The 22,137-nt window shown below is 43.9% G+C and overlaps 1 protein-coding gene across 7 annotated transcripts in view; it reads left to right on the top strand.

Annotated features, from left to right (window-relative positions):
- The window catches only part of MYLK (myosin light chain kinase), a 281,903-nt gene extending 265,096 nt beyond the window's left edge, over positions 1–16,807 (top strand). For 6 of the 7 annotated variants that reach the window (XM_086402745.1, XM_086402723.1, XM_086402734.1 and 3 more), the window contains 5 exons: positions 1,790–1,942; positions 4,588–4,711; positions 10,507–10,636; positions 12,103–12,234; positions 14,773–16,807. In XM_086402745.1, the coding sequence (XP_086258871.1) occupies positions 1,790–1,942; positions 4,588–4,711; positions 10,507–10,636; positions 12,103–12,234; positions 14,773–15,023 (790 nt within the window). In that variant the 3' untranslated portion in view covers positions 15,024–16,807. The remainder of the gene's footprint in view (positions 1–1,789; positions 1,943–4,587; positions 4,712–10,506; positions 10,637–12,102; positions 12,235–14,772) is intronic. The other variant, XM_086402766.1, reaches the window with a different exon arrangement.
- Positions 16,808–22,137: the final 5,330 nt, after the last annotated feature.

The raw sequence follows: 22,137 nt of genomic DNA on the forward strand, positions 1-22,137 counted from the left end.
CTGTGAGGTGATCAAGAGTGATTGTCTCCATGCCATCTCAAAATGTAAATTACTGTCTTGCTTTAAGACATTTTAATGCCATCTATAAAACTTTCTTATTCAAAAGCACAAATATGTTGATTAGGGTGAGATCAGTCACTCTGAAAAGCCATTTTTTTAAATGAAGATTTTCACCGGAGGGTTCTTCTTCCCATGGCAAGATTTCCTTGCAGAAATGCAATGGGTTTTGTTTTACAAAACTTAATATTCAAGGACGGGTGTATTTCACAAGCTGAGGCCTCTTGAATGGCAAAACAGCTCCCGAAGGGTTTGCATTATTGTTTATGATGATGGATTTGGGGCAAGGGATGTTAGTGAAGCCTTAACTGTGAAGGTTGTTGGCACAATACATCTCGAGGGACAGACAGGACTAGATACATAATTTGTGGGGTCCAGTGCAGCATTAAAAAGTAGGGTGGCTTGTGCAACATTATTAATAATTTCAAAATTATGGCAGCAGAGCATTAAACCAAGAGTGGGGCTCTTCTAAGGCCCGTGAGGCTAGCCCTGGATCAAGGTGGAAGGCTGGAGAGTTGGGGTGGAGATGAGGTGTCCAGAGGTGAGGCTCGTAAGCCAGAAGTCTGTTCCATTTGACTTTGAGATAGTTCACCTTCCAAATTCTATTTGGCTTGAGCTATTGGTAAATGAATCATTCCCGGGAGCACAGATTGATGAGGCAATGGGGGTGAAGTATGTACAGAGGAGCTGCGTAATAGCTATGGTCACAGACCAAGCTTTTTATTGCAGACCAGGCCTCCTGCCAGTGCTCTAGGCCGTGGCTGACTTCGTCTTTCCAGAAATGATTGTACAAAGTAGCAGTTAAGAAAGGGGCTCACTGACTGCAAGACCTTGGGCACGTTATTTAACTCCACTCGGTGTGGCAGTTTCCTTATCTGTTAAACAAAGTGATGAGTTACCTGGGTTAAAGAGTGGTGTCAAGACTGAATCTACTTTAGTTCTCTGCCCAGTGCATGGCACATAGTCAGTGTTTGATAGACATCTGCTGTCATGATGAGGACGCAGGAGAAAGAGAACAGGGAGAGGCGGCGTGGCGACCACTCCATAGTTCAGTAGCAGGTTGTCCATCTGATGGAGGAGGAAGCTGACACACAGAAATCGGGGTCCAAGGTCACCCGGCAAACGAACCGGCCTTGGTCCCTTGGAGGGAAGCTTTCTGGTTTGGCCTAAATGCCTCAGGAGCTTTGAACTCAAGTGTAGCTGGATCCCCAGACTCACACTGCAGGCTTGAGGTTCACTGTCCCTGGAGAAACCCTTGCTGAGCCCTTTGTGGGCTGGCCCTGATCTTGGTGCTGAGGGTGAAAGGTGAGAGGGCGGGACAGGGCAGGGTGACAAGTGCTGTGTCACGTGACTACAGGGTGTGGGGAGGGGCCCCGGGGAGGAGGGGACTCGTCCTCCAGAATGTTAGAGAAGGTTCTGTGGGGCCACGTTCTAGCCTGGGCATCCAGGGAGAACAGACGATGGGGAGGAAAGCCCTGCTGTATTGTGTGGAAATGGTAAAGTGAAGAAAACTCCTTCCACCTCAGCTTCACAGGCAGGGGATGTCAACAGGTGGGGGGCATCCCAGAAGTACAGAGAGTGAGGCTGAGAGCATGCCCTCTTCTTTCCCGGGTGGGAGGAGAGGCGGGGGTGCTGGCGGTGCCCTCACCTCTGACCTCAGTGAGCGCTCCCCTGGGGGACCACCCTCTCTACCGGCCTCCCCCACTCACTGCTCTCCTCTCTTATCCCCCAGGGTCAGTGGACTGTCCCCCTTCATGGGTGACAATGACAACGAAACCTTAGCCAACGTTACCTCAGCCACCTGGGACTTTGACGACGAGGCCTTCGACGAGATCTCTGATGACGCCAAGGATTTTATCAGCAACTTGCTGAAGAAGGATATGAAGTAAAGAGTTGAGCTTTTAGTCTTTTGGGGCTCCCCACACCCTGGACTGGGGTCCAGAGGCAGTGACTTCCTTTCTCTGTGGTGGGCTCTTTTGCACCCCAGGACAGGAGGATGGGCATGGTGTGCATGAGGGCCCAGAAAGGGGTCTTCCTGGGCCCCTGCTCCCTGGGGCTGGACACTGTCCTGTCTTTAGAAGCACAGACACCTCTCTTGAAAAGCAACCTTTGACTGAGTGTTGAGGGAAAGAGGCAGCTCGCGTATGAATAACAGCCCCTTTTAGTTTCCATGTACAGCTGTGGCCAAGAGCAATCCTGCTAAAACCTTCTGGGACTTCAGGGAAGAGATCCTATTTGTGGGGCCTGATCATACTCCCAGCTGTTCTGGCTTGATGCTTATTTAGTAGCTATAATATGTAGGAACTGCCTGCCCGAGTACAGCCAGGTGCCTTCCACCACTGGTCAATGAGACTGCTATCCCAGCTCCGTCTCTGTCCCACTAACAGTGCAGCCTGTGCGGTTCCCCAGCCCCACCTCGCAGGGCTGCACAGAGCTGCCAAGGTGGTCAGTGGATGACTGTATAAAACATCTGCAGACATCAGGAGGCTGGAGTGTTCAGACATGTAGACAGCCTAAGGTCCAAAGTGCTTGTCAGTATTTCAGTGAGAGAAGCTTGAAACAGTAGAGGAGGCTAGAGCAGAGGAGGGGTCTTGCATGTGGCTGGACAGGATCCAGTGGAGCAGGGAAGTGGCTCCCTCACAGCAGGAAGGTGAGTGGGGCTCTGTGTGTGCAGGGAGGACTGTCCTGCCCCAGGGAAGGGAGCAGTGGCAGTGTTAGGTGGGGACAACTGGCTACTGGACTCCTCATCTGTGAACAGGTGGCCAGATGACGCAAGGCCTGGTTCAAACACAGGGTGTTGCTTTTGGCAATAGGAGCAGCTCTAGGCATTTCCCCAGAAGATGGTGAAACTCGCCCCCACAACTCCACACCCCTGCCCCTCCAAGGCTGTCCCTCAACTTGTCTACTCTGGAAGAAATCCTTTTTGGGATAGGAGAGTAGAGTTCCTAAAGGAATGAGGTTAGGGGGTCTCTTAAGTGGTTCTGTCTGGTTTTCTGGTTATGCGGCCACCTCTTGGTCCTTTGTAGCCAGCTCTGGGCCAAACTCCTCACCAGAGGGGACAGTCCACGGTCTTTGACAGTGAGGTCCTCTTAGCGTCTTGCTGTCTCTGTCTTTATATCAGAAGTAGGCCCGACCCAGGGAAGATCCGGATGTTGTGGGGGGCCTGGATTTCCTTCTGGTGTGAGGGATCCCCACTTCCAAGGTGCCCCAGGGAGATGGAAGCCTCCCTTCTAATGACTCTGGTCCAAGGATGGCTTCTGTCAACCAGGCTTCGTTTACCTGCGGTTTGGTAAATGAGGTATTGTTTATATCACCTGCCTTCTCATCTGACCTTGAATTTATTCAGTAATGTGCTGGCTCCTCTGTGCTTGTAAAATGGACTCACCCAAGAATTGATTTCATATAGATCAAGACACTAGATTCCCATAAACTCAAACTCAGCATGTCTTCAACCAGAAATCTCCATCTATCAGCACTTTAAAAAATGTTTTTTATTATAAATAAATATATATAAATTGTACAAATTTTGAATATATGAAAGTTAAAATAATCCCTATCCACTTATAAAGATCACTACATTTTTCTATATTTAGCAAATTTACTTTTACTCATTATGTTAGCACTTGGTGCTTTGGACTTTACTAGTCCTTCTATCGGAGAAGGCAATGGCACCCCACTCCAGTACTCTTGCCTGGAAAAACCCATGGACAGAGGAGCCTGGTAGGCTGCAGTCCATGAGGTCGCTAAGAGTTGGACACGACTGAGCGACTTCCCTTTCACTTTTCACTTTCATGCATTGGAGAAGGAAATGGCAACCCACTCCAGTGTTCTTGCCTGGAGAATCCCAGGGACGGGGGAGCCTGGTGGGCTGCCGTCTATGGGGTCACACAGAGTTGGACACGAGTTGCTGCTAAGTCGAAGCAACTGAAATATGTCTAGATTCCCAGAGCTTTCAGAAAATTAAATGAATTTCAGTGGTCTAAGGTTGTCATAATTCATAGGTTGAACATAAGACATACCTCTTTTGAGTTTTAATAGGCAAAAATCTGATGCTCCACCACACCATAAGACTTGAGAGTTCACTGATTCTCGAAGATTTGGACTTAAGGTTTCACTCTTCCCTCCATCAGACAAACAGGTAGAAGGATCCGGCTTCCACAGCTCCCAGCCCTCATGTGACCAGCAGAATGACCCCACCCTGGAATATGGTGCCAGTCATTCCAAGACATGTCTGTCCTCCAGCACTTAGCCTCTCTAGACCCCAAGGGCAGGTCATGAGACTCCAGCTGCCCATCAATGTTTAGGCCTGCTTAACACTAATCTGTCCTGGGTCTAGTCATTGTAACCCAGACCAAGAGAGGAAAAAGGTTAGGATCACCATGATTCTCATCACAGTGGATGGATTGGGAGCAGACAGTCATGGGCTCTGCCCCATGTTTCTAGGGACAGGTGACCTCCTGTTTCTGGTCTGACCAGCAGTCTCTGAGATCCCCTTCTGCTCAGAAATCCTCTGATCTCTGCCTCTATCAGAAACCGCCTGAACTGCACCCAGTGCCTTCAGCATCCATGGCTAATGAAAGACACCAAGAATATGGAGGCCAAGAAACTCTCCAAGGACCGGATGAAGAAGTACATGGCAAGAAGGAAATGGCAGGTAATGGCAGGGGTCACTTTGGACTGGTCTCTTGCCCCTCATAATTGCTTTATTCAAGCCACCCTCATTCCCAACTTGCCCTGACCTCACTCCATAAAAATGTTTACATTTCTTTCTGAAATAGTCTGGAACCAAGACTGACATTTCATGTCTTTGTGGGTAGGGAGGAGCAATGTCACTTGCAGGACTATTTGGCAACCCTGGAGAATGTGATCTTGTTATAGGCAGTGTGATGGTTTTAACATTTCTTCACCATGAAGGAGGTGGGCATGTGATCTACAATGAGAGACATGGGGGGTTGTGCGTTACTAGCTGCAGATCCTTAACCAAGTTACTTAACCTTGCTGTGCCTTCATTTACTCATCTATAACATGGGGATAATAGTGGTACCAAATCACAGCATCGTTGAGGATTATATGAGATGATCATCATCTAACCTCTAGTACATTACCTAGCACATAGTAAGTGTTCACAAATGAGATCAGTAGCTAATATGTACAGAGAGCTGGCTCTGTGTCAGGGAACATTTAAAGCACTTTCTATGCAAATTATCTTTTAATCCTGGGAGGCAGGTACTACTGTTATCCCCAATTCTCAAACAAGGCCGAGAAAACTTAGGAAAGTCACCCAGGATCACAGCTAGTAAGCATGGGAAGGCCAGCATTCAAACCCAGAGACTAGCTCCAGTTACACAGTCTTAATGACACACAATTTAATGACACAAATTGCTTCTGATTGTTAGCAGATGGAGAAAATTATCATCCAAATCCATAGAGAACTTATCATCCTCTATTTTATTTTTATTATCACTGCTGGTAGTGTAAAATTCCTGGGCTACTGGAGGGTGCATGGTTTCTATACTCAGTGAGTATATAGTAAAGCAAATAGACATAAAAGGACATAACACACAGCTAGAATTATAAACGATCAGTATAGTTTTCCATACCCATATATGTGAGTGTGGACAGAGGATGGAGCCAATCACACCAGACTTGGATGTGGTTGTCAGGAAAGGCTGCCAAGGGCAGGAGTTTGAAGTTGGCCGCGGAACATGGGTGAAACACAGAGAGGAGGGGAATACAGCACAGACGGAGGAAAAAGCTCAGAGCTATGAGCCAGCCCTCACCCTGGTCATGCTGGCCTGACAGGAGAAGTCTTTTAGCTGGGCATTCAGGGGACCAGGGCTTTAGACCTTGCCTCTGTGGCAGAGAAAAAGAAATCACTATTCTAGGGGCAACTGGGACACTGGTGATTTGCCACACAGAATGCCCAAACCACAGGCCATTGAAAGGCTGAGAGAAGCAGGAGGGCCAGGGGCTTCGGGAGTGAGGGTCTGAGGGACGCCTCCCCCTGCGCATCTCAGCAGACCCCCTGCAGTGGGATTCAGTTCTTGGTTATCCCCTCCTGAAGTTGAGTGATGTCCTCACTTCGCTCAAGTACCTGGTGAGTGGGAATGCAGTGCTGCTTACCTCACCTTCTGGTGCCAGTAGGGTCCAGTAAACTCAGAGGAGCAAATGCTCTTAAAAAAAAAAAAAATGGGGGGAGAAGCCACAAAATCAAGGGTTGGCTTTATGAATGATCCTGTGGCCAGTAGATCTCAAAGAAATAGCAGTATTTCTGAGGTGCATAGGGTGACTGGTGTAGGGGTGGGGCCGTTCTCAGAGCAGGAAATCTCACTGGGTTTTGCTTGGACGAGGCTGTGGGTTAAAGGGCAGCCTTATCATGTCAAGCTTCTGGGAGCATCCACACATCTGCTGGTGAACCAAAGCCAGAAAGAGCCTAAACCCAAGGGATAGGCGCAGAGAAAAGATATGGAGATTCCAAAGGAAATAAATGGAATTTTTCGGTCAGATGGGTCAGGAAACCATAATTTGTGGTGATATTTTAATCACTTATGTGTTTTCTTGCTGTTTATAGTGTGATTAGCCATAAGGTTTTTTGAAAATGAGAAAGAAAATGAAGAATTCCAAGAAGGAACATTAACTTCCTATTTTAATATAGGTAGCAGCATTTGTAAATAGCTTTTCCACAGAAACAATGGTTAGGCTTCATAAAATTGCATAGAAAAGTAGTCTACCAAATCCCATTCAACACATAATGTCCCTGAAGCTGGTTCAGCTGCCTCTTACCATGTTGTGTTACATTTCTTCCTTAGGAAAATGTTTTCCACATTTTCAGCTCTGGATACCAAGACCTTGGCACCCCTGGAGCAGGGGTTCCCTCTTGGAGCAGCTGAGGCTCAGTGTGGTGAGGCAGAGTACAGTGGAGGGGGATGGAAAGGGGTGCACTGTGATGGAGGGAGAGGGGCACGTGGCCCAGACTCTACAGCTGCATGAGAAATGGTTCCTAGTTATCATCTGGGTGTGGTTTTCATAAAAGGGGAAGGTAGTGACATGGGAACAAATCCTAACAAGCAAGGCAATAGGTGGATGACTAATCATATTACTGATCTTAGAATGAAGTTATTCTGAAAGAGAGTAAGGTTGGTTTTATTTTTTAAATTTATATCAAAAGAATGTTGAAAAGACATGGTGAGTGGTGGCATTGAGGGTGGGCAAGTTGAGCAGGACCACAGGGCTTCTGCATTGCAAAATGGAAGCAAAGGACTATGAATTGGAGGCTTGTGGGCAGCTCTCTTTGTTCTCTGAGAACCACAAAGACTTCAGTACTATGGACCAAAGGGCCCTGGGGAAGAAGGCTTTTGACTCAATATTGCATGGAGTACTCTTGGCCCTTGTTGTTGTTTAGTCACTAAGTCCTGTCTAACTCTTTGCAACCCCATGGACTGTAGCCTGCCAGGCTTCTCTGTCCATGGGATTTTCCATGGAGTGGGTTGCCATTTTCTTCTCCAGGAGATCTTCCCGACCCAAGGATTGAACCTGCATCTCCTGCATTGCAGGAGGATTCTTTGCCACTGAGCCACCAGGGAATACGGCACTCCTGGACATTACATTTAGATAATATGCATTCTCAGGGGAAATTGTAGTCTTGGGGCTGTCGGTGTATAGTTAGGGCCCATGATGGCTACCTGACTGTAGGGTGATCACCTTGCCTGGATTTTCCAGGGCCTGTCTCAGCTTTATCCCTGAAAAACTCTCATTGCGGGTAATCCCTCAGTCCTGGGAAACCAGGCTGGTTAGTCATCCTTGCTGCCTTTCCCAGGGGAGGGAGTCTGTGCTGTGTTAGGAAAACCATTGACAGACTCTGCCCGCCTAGAACACAGAAACCCAGTGTAGGCAATTGCTCTCCAATAAGAAAAAAGGCTTCCTCAAAACAAGGATGGGACTTCTCAAGAATTGAAACTTCCTTTGATGATGTTTTAAACATTTCCAAAAGTCTTGGTTAGCAAAGCAGCAACCTATTTTTAGCTCAAAGGCATAAATCTGGAAGGCTAGAACATACATTGTTCTTTTCCAGTTCTGATAATAACTTCCCTACCAACTTTTTTTCTCCATGAATCAGCTTCCAAAGATTGACTTCTGATGTGTAGGTTATTTTTAAGATTTTCTTTATCGAGTGCTTATATTTCTCCCTGTTTTAGAAATTATATGGTCTATCGCTCCATCTGATGGAAAATTTCCCCCAGTGTGTGGTCTATTTGTTTGTTATTTGCTGCCTCCTCTGAAATGTAATGGTTTGATTTGCCTTGTTCTCATAGCTTCCTGTGAGTCGTTTTGTTAATAGAAGAGGAAAGACTTCACTTTTCTACACCATACACATAAAGACAGTCCTGCCCCAGGTTCTTTGGGATTAGAGAGCCCATGGATTCAAGGGGAGCATTCCCTGCTACCATTTGTATGTCTGAATCATAGTCTTTCTGTAGAAGACTAGAGCTGTAGGGAGATTCGAATCTTCCGGTCCAACTATAAAGGCCCAGAGAGGGGAACTGACTTGTACAAGGTCACAGCATAATCAGTGGTTAGAGAACTAACCTGTCCTTTGTTAGGAATGAACCGTCTCAGTTTAGAGATTCCAGCCTAGGGCAAGCTAGTCTGTGTTGGATGAAGGCAATGGAGAGCTGAGAAGGGCTGGTTAGGAAGTAGTCTAGTCCAATGTGGACTCAGTAGGGAGGGCTGCTGTGGCTGACACCGCCTCTGAGCCATTCCTGAGGTCAGGTTAAGCTCCCCTTGGGAAGAGCTGGGTCTCCCCACACTCCAGCTAGCAGAACAAACAGATCAATGATGTCACCAGTAACAGCTTCTCCCAGAAGAGTGTGCAAGTTGCCAGGTGGTCTGTCTGCCAGGGCATGCTCTGCAGGGCCACAGTCCTTCTGCATACAGTGGGTCATCATCCCTCACCTTCTTCTCTCTTCATCACCTCCCCCTGGGGCCTCCTGGGTTCCTTTTAGAGTAATCTAGCTTCACTGTGGGCCAGAGGGCCAGGGGCATAACCACACCGCACAGTGTTATGTGAGAGGGTGGATGACCAGAGGACAGGGCGAGATGGAATGCCTGTCGAGAGTGCGTGAAAGGAGTCTACAGCCAGGATGGGATGTGACATAACAGGAAAGTAACTGTGGTTACAGGAGTAGGTCTCTGCTTAAACCACACACACACACACATTTTCTGTATGATTCCCTAGTACTCTGAAATTCTTTACTTTTGAAATAATTTTTTAACTGAAGTATACTGGCCTGCCTGAAATGCTTTAGCGTGTGAAGTTAATTCAGGAGGAAATGGCTTTTCCAGCACAGTTTGAGGTTCAGTGGGTAAGTGCCAGCCGTTGCCTTTGCACAGGCTATTTCCTTCCTCTCTCAGTAGCCAGTCTGTGGTGACATCTGCTCCCTGGATGCACAGCATCTGGATTCTTCAGAAGATGCTTCAGGTGCAGGGCTGGAAAGCACTGGTTATGCTTTAGTTTCTTATCTTAGTCTTTCATTCCGTTGACCTTAGGAAAGGGGTAGAATCTTAAAGGTGTGGTTGGGGACTTCTTGACCTAAATCCTGTACTGGGTAGAATTTTCACAATACAAACAAAATGTTCAAGTCCTGGCATCTTTTTCAGTAGGAATTCTGTCCTCACCCAAGGCGCCCCAACTCAGAAAAGCCAAGAGCTGTGCTTTTCATTTCTTCGGATGCTGGTTTTTGATGCCTGGGTGTATGTACCTCAGGGAGGAACACCCCTCCAGAACTCTACTGAAGACTTGTGCTGGGGCCAGCAGAGTGTTTCCCCAAATCTCCTAAGTATCTGAATCATAAACAGAACTAGATGAGACCTAGATGAGACCTTGGAGATCATCTTGTCCAACCCCCTCCTTATAAAGAGAAGGAAACTGAAGCCCAGCGAAGTTAAGCCCAAAGAGGCTACTTGCCTATGATCAACAGAAGGCTTTTTGGTTTTTTTTGTCTTTCCAGCAGGACCTGTGGGATCTGTAGTAACTGTTCTCCTGCCCAATTAAAACCCTATCACTAGCATTGTTTTATGAGAAACAGCCCCGCTGCGCCCCGTCCACAATAAGTCTTTGGAGCTGTCTCAGCCCGCAGTTGCTTTATATAAACTATCCCTTTTATGGGAGTTGAAGCACAGTATGAAAAGGGTTTTTGTCTCATGTTGACCTTGTTTAGTCACATTAACGCACGCATCGGTTCCAGGCCCCATTCCATTCTCCGAACATCTTCTGACACGCTGATAGTGCTGAGCAGAGCAAGGTTGGGCTCACTCCTCTGGTGGAGCTCAGCACTCGGGAGGCCCTCGTCTCAGGGACAGCTGCTTCTCCTGGGCTGGGCTTTTCTCCCTGAGCTGCTCAGCTGGAACCAGGGACACGGCCTGAGCCCAACGCCAGTGTCTATTTTCCAGAAAACGGGCAATGCTGTGAGAGCCATCGGAAGACTGTCCTCTATGGCAATGATCTCAGGGCTCAGTGGCAGGAAATCCTCAACAGGGTCACCAACCAGCCCGCTCAATGCAGAAAAACTAGAATCTGAAGGTAAGGGACTCCAGAGAGATTTTCTTCAGCCAAATGGGGAGAAAGGAAGGGTTGGGGTTGGAGGGGGATTTAGAGTTGTTTTTCTTTTTTAAGGTGGGAGACTGGTTTTATTTTTCATTAATACAACCTACAAGGAAAAATTCAACTCTACTTTTACTTTGCCCTGACAATAATTACTAAATCTAGTAATTGCTTTTTAACTGTTTCACCTGAGGTTGAACTATTTTCAGAGGGAAAGTTATTCTTTGTCTAATGCAACTAGATGGTCTTTTCCCTATACTTTACACAAGAATTAGCAAAAACTGCATGAAAAGTTTCCTTCTTATTACAAAAGCAATGTTTGTATGACAGGCAGACATAAATAAGTCGCATATAGTGGTGTACTTTTTAAAAATATGCTTCAATTTTTTTAATGTGTCTTTGTGCTTGTCTTTTAACAAAAATTGACTCAGATAGTCCATATTTTTTGGTAGTTTTCGTGATGCTGAAACATGTTGTTTGAATTGGATAGACAGTGATTGGCAGGGCCCCTCCTAAAGTCCAACGGGGTTAGTTGCTTGCCCACTGTCTTAGAGATGCTACCCCATCTATCTCCTCAGTGAAGGCCTCGGCCTCTTCCTGCTTTGATACATGTAGGGTTGGCCTCTATCATCTTGAGCTGCCTCATGTAGCCGGAGATACCACCTCCCCGCTGCCTGATGCCTTTGGTATCCAGAGGCGAGAAGCTGAGTCTAGACCCTGTTGTACACAAGGGATAATTGATCAAACTGCTTACTGAGCTGCCCTGATGTACCCGGGGACCGACTGCTGCACATGGACCTGGGCCCTCCTTCTCTACCCCTGCCCCCCCCAGACGACCCAGAAATAGCCTGAAGGGGAAGGAGAGGGTCAGGAACCCCTCCAAGTTACGGCTTTTCCCTGGACCCATCCCAAATCCTGGTCCAGAGTCACACACTGTGAAGGCAGTATCCTTGTGGAATAGACTGCTCCACAGCAGGCAATAGGCAAGTCGACAACGCCTCTAAGATCTGTCTCTTCCATCCCAAGGAGCAGATGAAAAAGGCCTGCTGCTGCCACCACGGGAGGAGGGTAGGAGGAGGCCCGAGGGCTGGTGGCCTGGTACGCTCCCGTGCTTCTTAGATACCCTCAACTGGATCCTGAAACGGCATGAACTGCAGCCAAAAATCCTTTTTAAAGATTATTTCCTTTTCCAATGTGTCAGCATAAGGGAGGGGGAAGTCCAAACGTTTCCCCAGTTTGGTCACAGTTCTCTCTTCTGCCAAAACCATTTGGCAGCAGGCTACCCTGCCCCCAGAAGAAAGGTGTGCTTATGATTCAGTCCTCTAGGCTGCATTATTTGCTAAATCATAACAACTTGGAAAAAAAAAAAGTCAGCTCTTTTAAACCAGGGAAGAGGAAAGAACAGGGAATAAAGAAATGGCCATATCCTCTTCCCTCCCTTCTAGAAGATGTCTCCCAAGCTTTCCTGGAGGCTGTCGCTGAGGAGAAGCCCCATGTAAAACCCTACTTTTCCAAGACCATTCGTGACTTAGAAGTTGTGGAGGGAAGTGCTGCTAGATTTGACTGCAAGATTGAAGGTAAGTCTCCAGCTGTCCTTCCCTGTACAGGGGGTGTGGCGGGCCGGTGGGCCCCTACTGTGCGCTCTCGGCAAGATGGCGGTTCTGGAACAGCCAGGCTGTGAGGGAAAACGGGTCAGAGGGAGTTGGCCCAATGCCCCCCTCCACCCACTGGAGAACAGTGCTGTTTAGTCACTCTGATATTTCACCCACTTACATCAGCCACTAGACCCAAGTTAAAAGTGGTTTATCATGGACCTATTTGGCTCTGGAACGTGCTTATTGAAATGAGCTTTGCAAGCTTCTAGGAGGCATGTGAATTGACCACAAAAGGCTCTCACAGGAAGGCTGGTGCAGAGCATAGTATGGGGAGAAGACATTTCTGCTGTTAATCAGCGGCCCTTGTGACCTGGGGCAGTGTTTTAGCTCTTCTGAAGCCCAGGGCCGCCTCTGTAAGACAGTGTCTAATGCTCTGAGTAGACTCTGTGAGATGACACAGATAGAAAGGGGAAACCTTTTCAATCTTTTAAATGCGTTATGGAGTCATAGGGGAAAGTTGTGGGACTGGTTAAGTGCAGAGAGAGCCTGCGGTATGACTTTAGAGAGAGGAAGTTGGGATGCAGGCCTCTGGCCTGTCTGCCCTGTGCTTCTCTGCCAGCCAGAACTAACGTGGTCACAGTGAGTCGTTGGAGCTCAAAGAGCCCTAAGGGGTCTTAGCATAGCACCTGAGGAGTCAGCAGTCTTGGTGACACACAGCATTTAAGTTTCCACAGACTGCAACATTCTAGAAAGAGAAGAGGTATGATAAGACAGGCCTCTCTGCTTCGAGTCTGTGACTGTCATGTGACAGAGTTGCAGGGCTCTCTGCCACTTTCAGTCAGACTGACTGCCCCAAGGCAGCAGAGCACCGGACAGCAGAAAGAACAAACTGTGCCTTCCACATTGTAAGAGTCTCCAGCAATCTGGCTGGATGATGCCTTTTGGGTAAAATAGCCCAAAGGTAGGAATGAAGAAACAATTTTTCTCCTGCATCACTGTATTATCAAGTTGGCTTATAAATGCCTGGCCTACCATCATCTTTCATGTTTTTCATCCAGTTGTTTCAGAGTGGATGTCCTGCCTTTGCTAGTGCGGAAGTGCTCAGATAGGGGGCTCTGCTGAGAGCTTTGGGGCCACGGCTTGTAGCTCTCGCCATCACCACTGTCTTTGGGTCTTAAGTTCTTTTTCCTTAATTTGTTTTAGAAAATATTATATAATTATTATCTTTTTGCTTACTTTTCTCTTTGGAATTATTTTCTTGGTATTTGCATTGCTTTGACTGAAGTGCCGAGGGGAAATTAAAGCATATGGATGCTGTTCAATAAAAACAAAATTCTACTCAAAAAAAATGTTAGAATTCTTAAGTTGTTCTGTGTAATTTTTATTCTAGTTGGGGATACAATTTTGTCCTGTAAAACAACTTCTCCAAAAATTTAAAAACAAGTCAGTTAGAAGGCAGAAAACATTTTTATTGCTGAACTTTGCAGCAGTTTGACTAATACATAAAATGAGACTAATCAGTGTGGTCAGTGTCTGTTTATCTACAGGCATATTATCTGTCTTTGGATCAGAGTAAGACAAATACTGCTTTCTTTTTCTTAGCAGTATTATCAGTTCCTCCAATTTATGTTTTACAGGTCATTATCACCTTCAAATTATAATTTATATACCATAAAATCCACCCATTTTAAGTATACAATTCAATTATTTTTATAAATTTACACAATTGTGCAGTCTTCATCAGAATCCAATTTTAAAACATTTCCAACACCCTCAAAAGATCTCTTGCACCCATTTTTACTGACTCTCATTTTTTTAAATTTAAATTTATTTAAGTTCAACTTTTTTTTTTTAATTTTTTTTTATGGCTACACTGGGTCTTTGTTGCTTTTTTTGCAGGGCTTTCTCCAGTTGCTGCAAGAGGGGCCTACTCTTTGTCACGGCATTCAGGCTTCTCATTTTGCTGGCTTCTTTTCTTGGGGAGCTCGGGCTCCAAGTACTTGGGCCTCAGTAGTTGCAGCATGCAAGCTCAGTAATTGTGGGGCGTAGGCTTAGTTGCTGCATGGCATGTGAAATCTACCCGAACCAGGGGTTGAACGTGTGTCCCCTGCACTGGCAGCCAATTCTTACACACTGTGCCTCCAGGGAAGTCCTTAAGTTCAACTTGTATACAGGAAAAAAAAAAAAAATTTCCTTTTAATCCAAGAAGATAGTTAGTTCTAGGGATGTGATTAGAGTTGTGGCAGTGTTCCAGAGAATAATCTATTTCTGTATTAAGGTGGGAGGTGGCACAAGCCCTACATGGATGAGAAGTGGGATACATGCACAATACCTGATGTGAAGTTTCAGACATTAGTATTTACAACATACGCCCATATTCAAGTGTAAATATCAAAATAGATGCTAAAAGCTAACATATCCACCCCCCATCCCCTTAATCATTAGAGGTAGCTCAAGAGTTTGTGTGGGAAAACCTTAAATAATAATTTCTGCAACTTGTGTTCCCTCCCTGTGATGCAGGATACCCGGACCCTGAAGTCGTCTGGTTCAAAGATGACCAATCAATCCGGGAGTCCCGCCACTTCCAGATAGACTACGACGAGGATGGGAACTGCTCTTTAATCATTAGTGATGTTTGCGGGGATGATGATGCCAAGTACACCTGCAAGGCTGTCAACAGTCTTGGAGAAGCCACCTGCACAGCAGAGCTCATCGTGGAAACCATGGAGGAAGGAGAAGGAGAAGGGGGAGAAGAGGAGGAGGAAGAGTGAAACAAAGCCAGCGAGAAGCAGTTTCTAAGTCATATTACAAAGACTATTTCTCTAAAGCTCAAAAAAAAAAAACCCACAAGATAGTAAAGCACCCGCTGTGATAGGTTACTTAGTTAGGTTATTTGGGGCTTGATTCTTCAGCAGCAGTGGTTGACACCCAGCAGCGTTATTGATGGGCATTACTTTAAATTAGCTGGCACCTTAAGATACTAGTACAGCTAGATTTCATTTGGGGAAATCACCAGTAACTTTCTGACTAACTGATTTTAGAGAAAAAGTAATCAAAAGGGAGCTTTATCTGGGCAAAGTCATAAATTCCCCAACTGAAAGCACTCATGAAAAATAAGGCCCTCTGGTCACAGCCAGCCCAAGGGTCCCTGGATATGGGGACTCCCCAGCTCCTCCTCCAGGGAACTGGGTCTTCTCCAGGCCTGTGGCACTTCATTCTGCAGGCAGTTGAGCCATTTTAATTTATGAGGCACATTATTTCCAAAGTATACCATAGACATTTGAACTTTTCATTTCCATCCCCTATTCTACCTGCCAGTTTTTCTGGATCTGGACTTGCCATGAGTTTAAGCATTAGGGACACTTCCTAGATTCTGAAGACATATATCCTGCTCTCATGGATGACTGGCTTCCTTAGAAAAATAAAATCTCCTTTCTTCCAAAATCAGTAGAAAATCTAAACCTATCCCCTCTGAAGATGTCTAGCAGCTTCAGACATTTTTATAAGAACCTATGGGAAAAAAAATCCTTGATAATGTGCTTTTTCCCCCTGAAACCAGGATTCATATTTGTGCTGTTTAGAATATCAGCTCTGCATGTGTGGTAAAGATTTTTGTGTTTGAATGTATGAAAAAGCAGTTTGCTGAGAAGTTAGTCTTAATTATTTATTGGCCACTAGGAAACAGATTTCAACTGAAGAGCTATAGAACTCCATGTACTTTGGAATCTCAGTCAGGATAGTCTGAGTTTAATATACCTTTATTTTTAAACATGTTCCAAACAGCTCTGTCTACCTTCTGGGTTCCACAAGGTTCTTCTTGGGTGTGCATCAGTCATGCCTTGCCCCCAACCTTGAAATATATTCTTAACCTGATACATGCACTCAGACTTGCATCTTTAGGAATTTCTAACTTTCTTTCACTACATTGGCACTTAAATTTTTCTTCATAAAACTTTTTGCAGGTCATAAACAAAGGCCATAAACTGATATGCCTAATACATTTCCTCTGTGTGTGTGTAACATTCCAAATATTTTTTTCTTTTCATCCACTATTTGTAAAGTGCAGCAGTTTAATATTTCAAGGGACTTTTAAAGAGTTCTGTAAGAACCAATTTTAAATTACTTCAGTGCAATCCTACACAGTATCAGCATTAGAATTTTGATGTTACTTAGTCTTATGTTATCTTCCATTCTATTTTTATCTGCTTCTTGCTGCTAGTTTCAAATTGCCAGTATTTTGCTTTTTAAGCAGTTACAATATTTTTCATAATAGCCACAGTATTGCCACAGTTTATTATAATAAAGCATTTTAAAGTTGATTTAGAGCATTCAAAGCTTTTCTTCATCACTTTTCATTGTATTTAGACTATAACCTTCGTGTGCGTATGTGGTATATGTGTGCGCATGTGTGGTGTGTCTTTTTGTTTACAGGTTTTTTGATGCCTTCTTGAAGTTGTGTTAATGTTCTCCCAGTTTATTATGCCATCGGATGGTAAATGAGAACACTACAACTGTAGTTAGCTCACAGTTTTTAAATAAAGGATACCACAGTGCATGCCGCTTGTTCAGTCTCTGCAGCCTTCTTTTCCTTTCCACACCACCAGTTGCGGATGACCGAAATAGATCTCAGAAACTAGTAACAAACGCTCTGCTGTGTACATGCTTTATGTGGTTCTCTTTTACTAAGGAACAGAATGACTTAGGCAGTTCTAGTTTGTACTAGGTAGCCTCATTTGCACATTTACTTCAAAATTTCTCTCAAGCATCATTTTGGTTCAATTACATTCTAATATCTATAGTACCCTCATAGTGCTAAAATCTATCTGACATTTTTAATATGCCACAAAATCATCATCATAACTAATATTACTTACCAGCACTTGGTCTGCGTTTGTAACTGTGGTGCAGTTTGTTATTGGCAGCCAAGTACTATCTTTGCATGTCTTGATATTGAAGCATTTGTTCTCAGGAAACCATCATTCCTGTAAGTCTGTTATCAGAGAACAGATGGTGGAGTCCCCCCATGTCTTGAGTATTCAAACAATATTGTAGATATTCTAGAAAGAATCAAGACATATTATTAAATGCTGGACTAGATGATTCTATGATTCCACAGTGTAGTCTGGAAAGAATCCATTGTCCGATAATGTTAAATTGTTTCATATTTTTTAAGACAATCACAATCCACAAGTGTTCCTACTCAGGAAATTTTATTTTTAAAGAAAAAGACCTTTTATCTCTTGCTAGTGAAAAATGTACCTTATGTTCTGAAAAATAACAAATAATTTATTTTTATCCTGTTCTCACCCTAAACATATTAAAAAAGAAAAAAACATCGATTATTCCTTACATTGCAGAGCTTCATATTAAATGAATTTCTATGTCAGCCCTAACTTTACTTATAGAAAGTCTCTTTTTATCAAAATGTTTGAGTTTTACTTCCCACATTTTACCTGCTTTTAATACATCTGTGCTAATGAGTATTAAGGAAGTGAAGAATAATTGAATTTTAAAGAAACTAAAATCTCCACATTTCAAGAAAACACATATAACACTACAATCCTTTACCCCTTGGGAACTCCTCTGTTTTTTGCAAAGGAGGCTAACACCTGTGACAGTCATTACCGAGGCTATTTGCCCCCAGCACATGATCAGGACCACGTTCCCGCCTCCCTGGCCAGGTAGGGCTGTGTGTCTAACCCTGGTCAGTGGTGATCCCCTCCGGTCCAGAGAATTTAAGTACTGGTGCAAGACTCTCCATAATGATTGTCAGATGGTGGCTACTTTATCCACCTGGGTCCCAAGCCAACCCCAAATGGGTACATAACACAAGCAAGAAATAAATCTTCGTTCTTATAAATCGCCAAGATATTAGTGTTCTTTGGGGCTGGAACATAGCCTAGACTATCCTTTTATAAGGTCATTACCATATTCTAGATCTGTTCTGACCAATATCATAGCCATGACTCACCAGTGGCTATTTAAACTTAAATTAATTTAAATAAAATTTAAAATTCTGTTCCTCAGTTGCACTAGCCACATTTTAAGTGCTCAATAATTACGTGAGACTAGTGGCTGGCTACCTTATTGGACAGCACAGATTAGAACTTTCTATAAAGTTCCACCAGGCAGTACTGTTCTACATGGACTATGAAGAATAGAGAAACTCCAAATTGTACTTTAACTATGCATATTGCTTTTCAAATTATTGTGAGATTAAAACTTAAAAGTTGGTATGAAATCAATCTGGAGAGTATGGTCTATAATTTCATGAATTGTATCAAATAACAGTTTCAACATTTACATTATTGTGTTTGATTATTTATATTCACATATTTTTTCACTTTTTAAGACATTTAAGAAGCACCAGTTCTGTGCTTCTCACCACAAAATCTAAATAGATGTGCAATTTATGAGCAATTACTGAATTACTTGTGATATGAAGCAACCAGTTAGGCCAAAAATCTCTGGTGTTTTTGGAACTTGGAGCTACTTGGGATAGGGGAGCCTCCAATGAGGATCACTGAGACAGCAGAGAAAGAGAGAGACAGTATCTCTGGGGCAAGATTTCCTTGACAGTGAACCAAAAGGAACCAGAAGGGGCCATCCTGACAGCTAGAATCCTTTCAACCTCAATGGCTTTGATCATAACTCCCTTCCCATTGGAACCGGAAATACTCAGGAGACCTACAGCATGTGGAGACAACAGTCAATTTCTAACTGCTGGTTGTATGAAATTTTAGCTCATAGGCCTTCTGGTGTTCCAAATTCTTGTACACTGCAGGGAGGGCTTCATGCCAGAGACCACAGCCCCAGTAGTGACCACACAGAACTACATGATAAATCTTCACATTATTTGATTCTCTGGGACTAGATTTCTTCCAGCTGGAGATAACTAAGGAAGAAGAAGGTTACAAATTAACCTGAGTCAATTTCTTATTATTAGCTTCTTTGGGGCAGACATCAGTAGCTTCCAACGGTTAAGAGACAGGTTAAGCTATGGGACTTCACCATAATCTTGCTCCAGATGGTATGTTACAGTGAATGATAGACTCTGGTCAAATTCAACAAACATTGATTAGCAAGCCAGTATACAACCTATTCTGTAAGCTCCACGACATCCCAGCTCTATCTCTCCGCAAGGCACCTTACCTGTTCACTGAAGGCAAATGCTGCAGCGTACTAGGGTATGATCTAACTAACCAAGTTAATCAGCCAAGTGGAGTCAGTTACAGATGTGCTTCTCACTGGAGCCCTGTAGCTTGTGCCTAAGTTCCCTCATCTATAAAATTAAAGTAATAATAGTTCCTCTCTCACAGATTGTTATAGAAATTAAAAGAGCTGATGCACAGTACCTGATACTTATGGAAAGCTCTATTCTTCTAGCACTTGGAGACACTGAGATGTGTCAGAAATATCCTCTACCCTCAAGGAACTGATAAAACTTCTGTAGAAGCAAAACAAATATGTGGAAAAGTTATATACTAATGAAAGATGGAACAAATTATTTCAATTCCACCCCTCCAAAAAGAGGATCTTTGAAACTGAAAGTGCCCATCCAATTGTACAAAACACAGTTGTTTTGAGTTTACGAAATGTTACAACTGCCCTGTTTTCAGGAAAATTTAACTTCCAGTCTCTCAGTACTCTCTTCACAGTCAAAGGAGAAAAGTTTATCTGACCTTTGGAGATGGTCAGATTTCCTATTTCCTGAGGAAATTTCTCACGATTGGCTTGACTTTAAACTCACATTTAACATTTAATCCCCAAATGTTTGCTAATTATAAATTCGTATTTACAAAAGCTAATTTACATTGACTTATTTCTGACTATATTAACCACAGAACAAATAGGGCCCTGCTAGGCAGTTCCAAGAAGAGGCTGTGTAGATGAAAGCTTGACATGCTTCTGTTTTCTGGAGAACTAAGAGATAAAAGGTTTAGAAAACAGGAAGTTACCATAGTAGAGAGAATACCAAACATGAACTCCTGAAGACAAGCAGTAACTCAGCTCTCTTCAGAACCCCATTAAACTGAGAATAAAGGAATAATGTTTTAAACTTATAAACCCCTCAAAGACAAATACAGGACAAGAAAGAAAAAAAATCAGAATTTTAGAAGATGGAAAGCAAACAGACAAATGGGTAACTCAGAGCACAGAAGTTAAAACCTGCCTTCCTGCAGGGAAGAAAGCCAATAGGAAGACAAGTCAGTTTTCCTCTGAAGAAGCCCCAAAGGTTAGAAACTGAGGAACTATGTGCCTATGAAGGGGAACCTCAAAAGCAATGTAAGGTAACAAGTCACTGATGTCAACCAAGGTCACTGAGGTCAAATCAGATAAAAATTCCACCCAGGAGATCAGCGCAGAAGTAGGATGGGACACTTAGGAGTTAAGACAGACAAGGGTCCAGAGTCCAGGAAGTCAGTCTGAATATGTCAGTAGTACCCATGGTCATAATACAGAAAATAGCCTGACTCTAGAAAGGCATTTGCTTGCTCAAGGAATTTTTGAAGACAGATAAACTCATTTAAAGTTAAACTGGTTGTCCAAGAAACCAAATCATTTAGACTTTTAATAATGTACTCTGTTAATGAATGTTGTACTCCTGCCTGGAAAATCCCATGGATGGAGAAGCCTGGTAGGCTGAAGTCCATGGGGTCGCTAAGAGTCGGACACGACTGAGCAACTTCACTTTCACTTTTCATTTTCATGCATTGCAGAAGGAAATGGCAACCCACTCCAGTGTTCTTGCCTGGAGAATCCCAGGGACGGGGGAGCCTGGTGGGCTGCCGTCTATGGGGTCACACAGAGTCGGACACGACTGAAGTGACTTAGCAAATGTGGAAGCATAGTTAACTAACTTCCATTTAATCCAACTTGCCTGACTTAACCACAACTTTCATTCCTTCTGTAAAATAAATTAACTGATGCCCACATCCTTCTGTTCTACTAACTTATGCCCACTAACTGAGTAGTACTATTTACCAAGAGTCAGTTGGATTTGTTCTTAAACTTCTTTATGCCAGTTGTACAACTGTAATTATGTAATTTAATTATTATATAAGTCAATAAAAATGGAGTGCTAAAGGGAAGAGAAGCTGTTTCTATGGAAACTAAATTGAGACTAGTGGTCATTCTTGGCAGGTTGGACACTTGCATTTATCTCCTGCCTCTCAAAATCTCACTAAAATGAAGGTAAAGGCACAAAAGGCATTAAACCCACAGGGCAAAGAATAAGAGGGGTGATACATTAGACTTGAGTTGTTGACAGAATTTTTGGATAGACTAATTGGTAATTAACTTTGTTTCAACTTGTTCCACTCTGCAAGCATCTATAGGGGTTATTGTTGTTGTTTACTCGCTAAGTCATGTCCGACTCTTTGCGATCCCATGAACTGTAGCCCATCAGGCTCCTCTGTCCATGGGATTTCCCAGTCAAGAATACTGGAGTGGGTTGCATTTCCTTCTCCATGGGATCTTCCTGACCCAGAGATCAAACCAGCATCTCCTGCATTGACAGGCAGATTCTTTACCACTGAGCCACCAGGAAAGCCCATCTGTAGGGGAGAAAACCTCTAAAAGCAAGTTGAGTCTTAAATATAGCTAGATAGTACACTTTAGTTTGAAAATCCCAGGAAGCCCCAAAATGTAACCCACAAAACTGTTGTCTCCTATTCCTTTTGAGTTTCCCACCAAAGATTCAACTGACACAAAAATATAAAAGAATTTACTGATTTTGTAAGGAAGGTAAATAAGGGAGTTCACATTGGTCAGCATTTCATTTGAAAAATCCTCCCAGGTCTGTCTCTTCTCCTAGGTTTCTCTCTTCTTTACTCCCTTCATGATGTTTTTATCTTTCACTCTCTTCCTTCCCCACTCTGTAGA

This window comes from Bos grunniens, chromosome 1 (genome assembly GCF_055505025.1).
Source record: "Bos grunniens cultivar Pamir isolate PY7600 chromosome 1, Bosgru_T2T1.0, whole genome shotgun sequence".
NCBI lineage: Eukaryota > Metazoa > Chordata > Mammalia > Artiodactyla > Bovidae > Bos > Bos grunniens.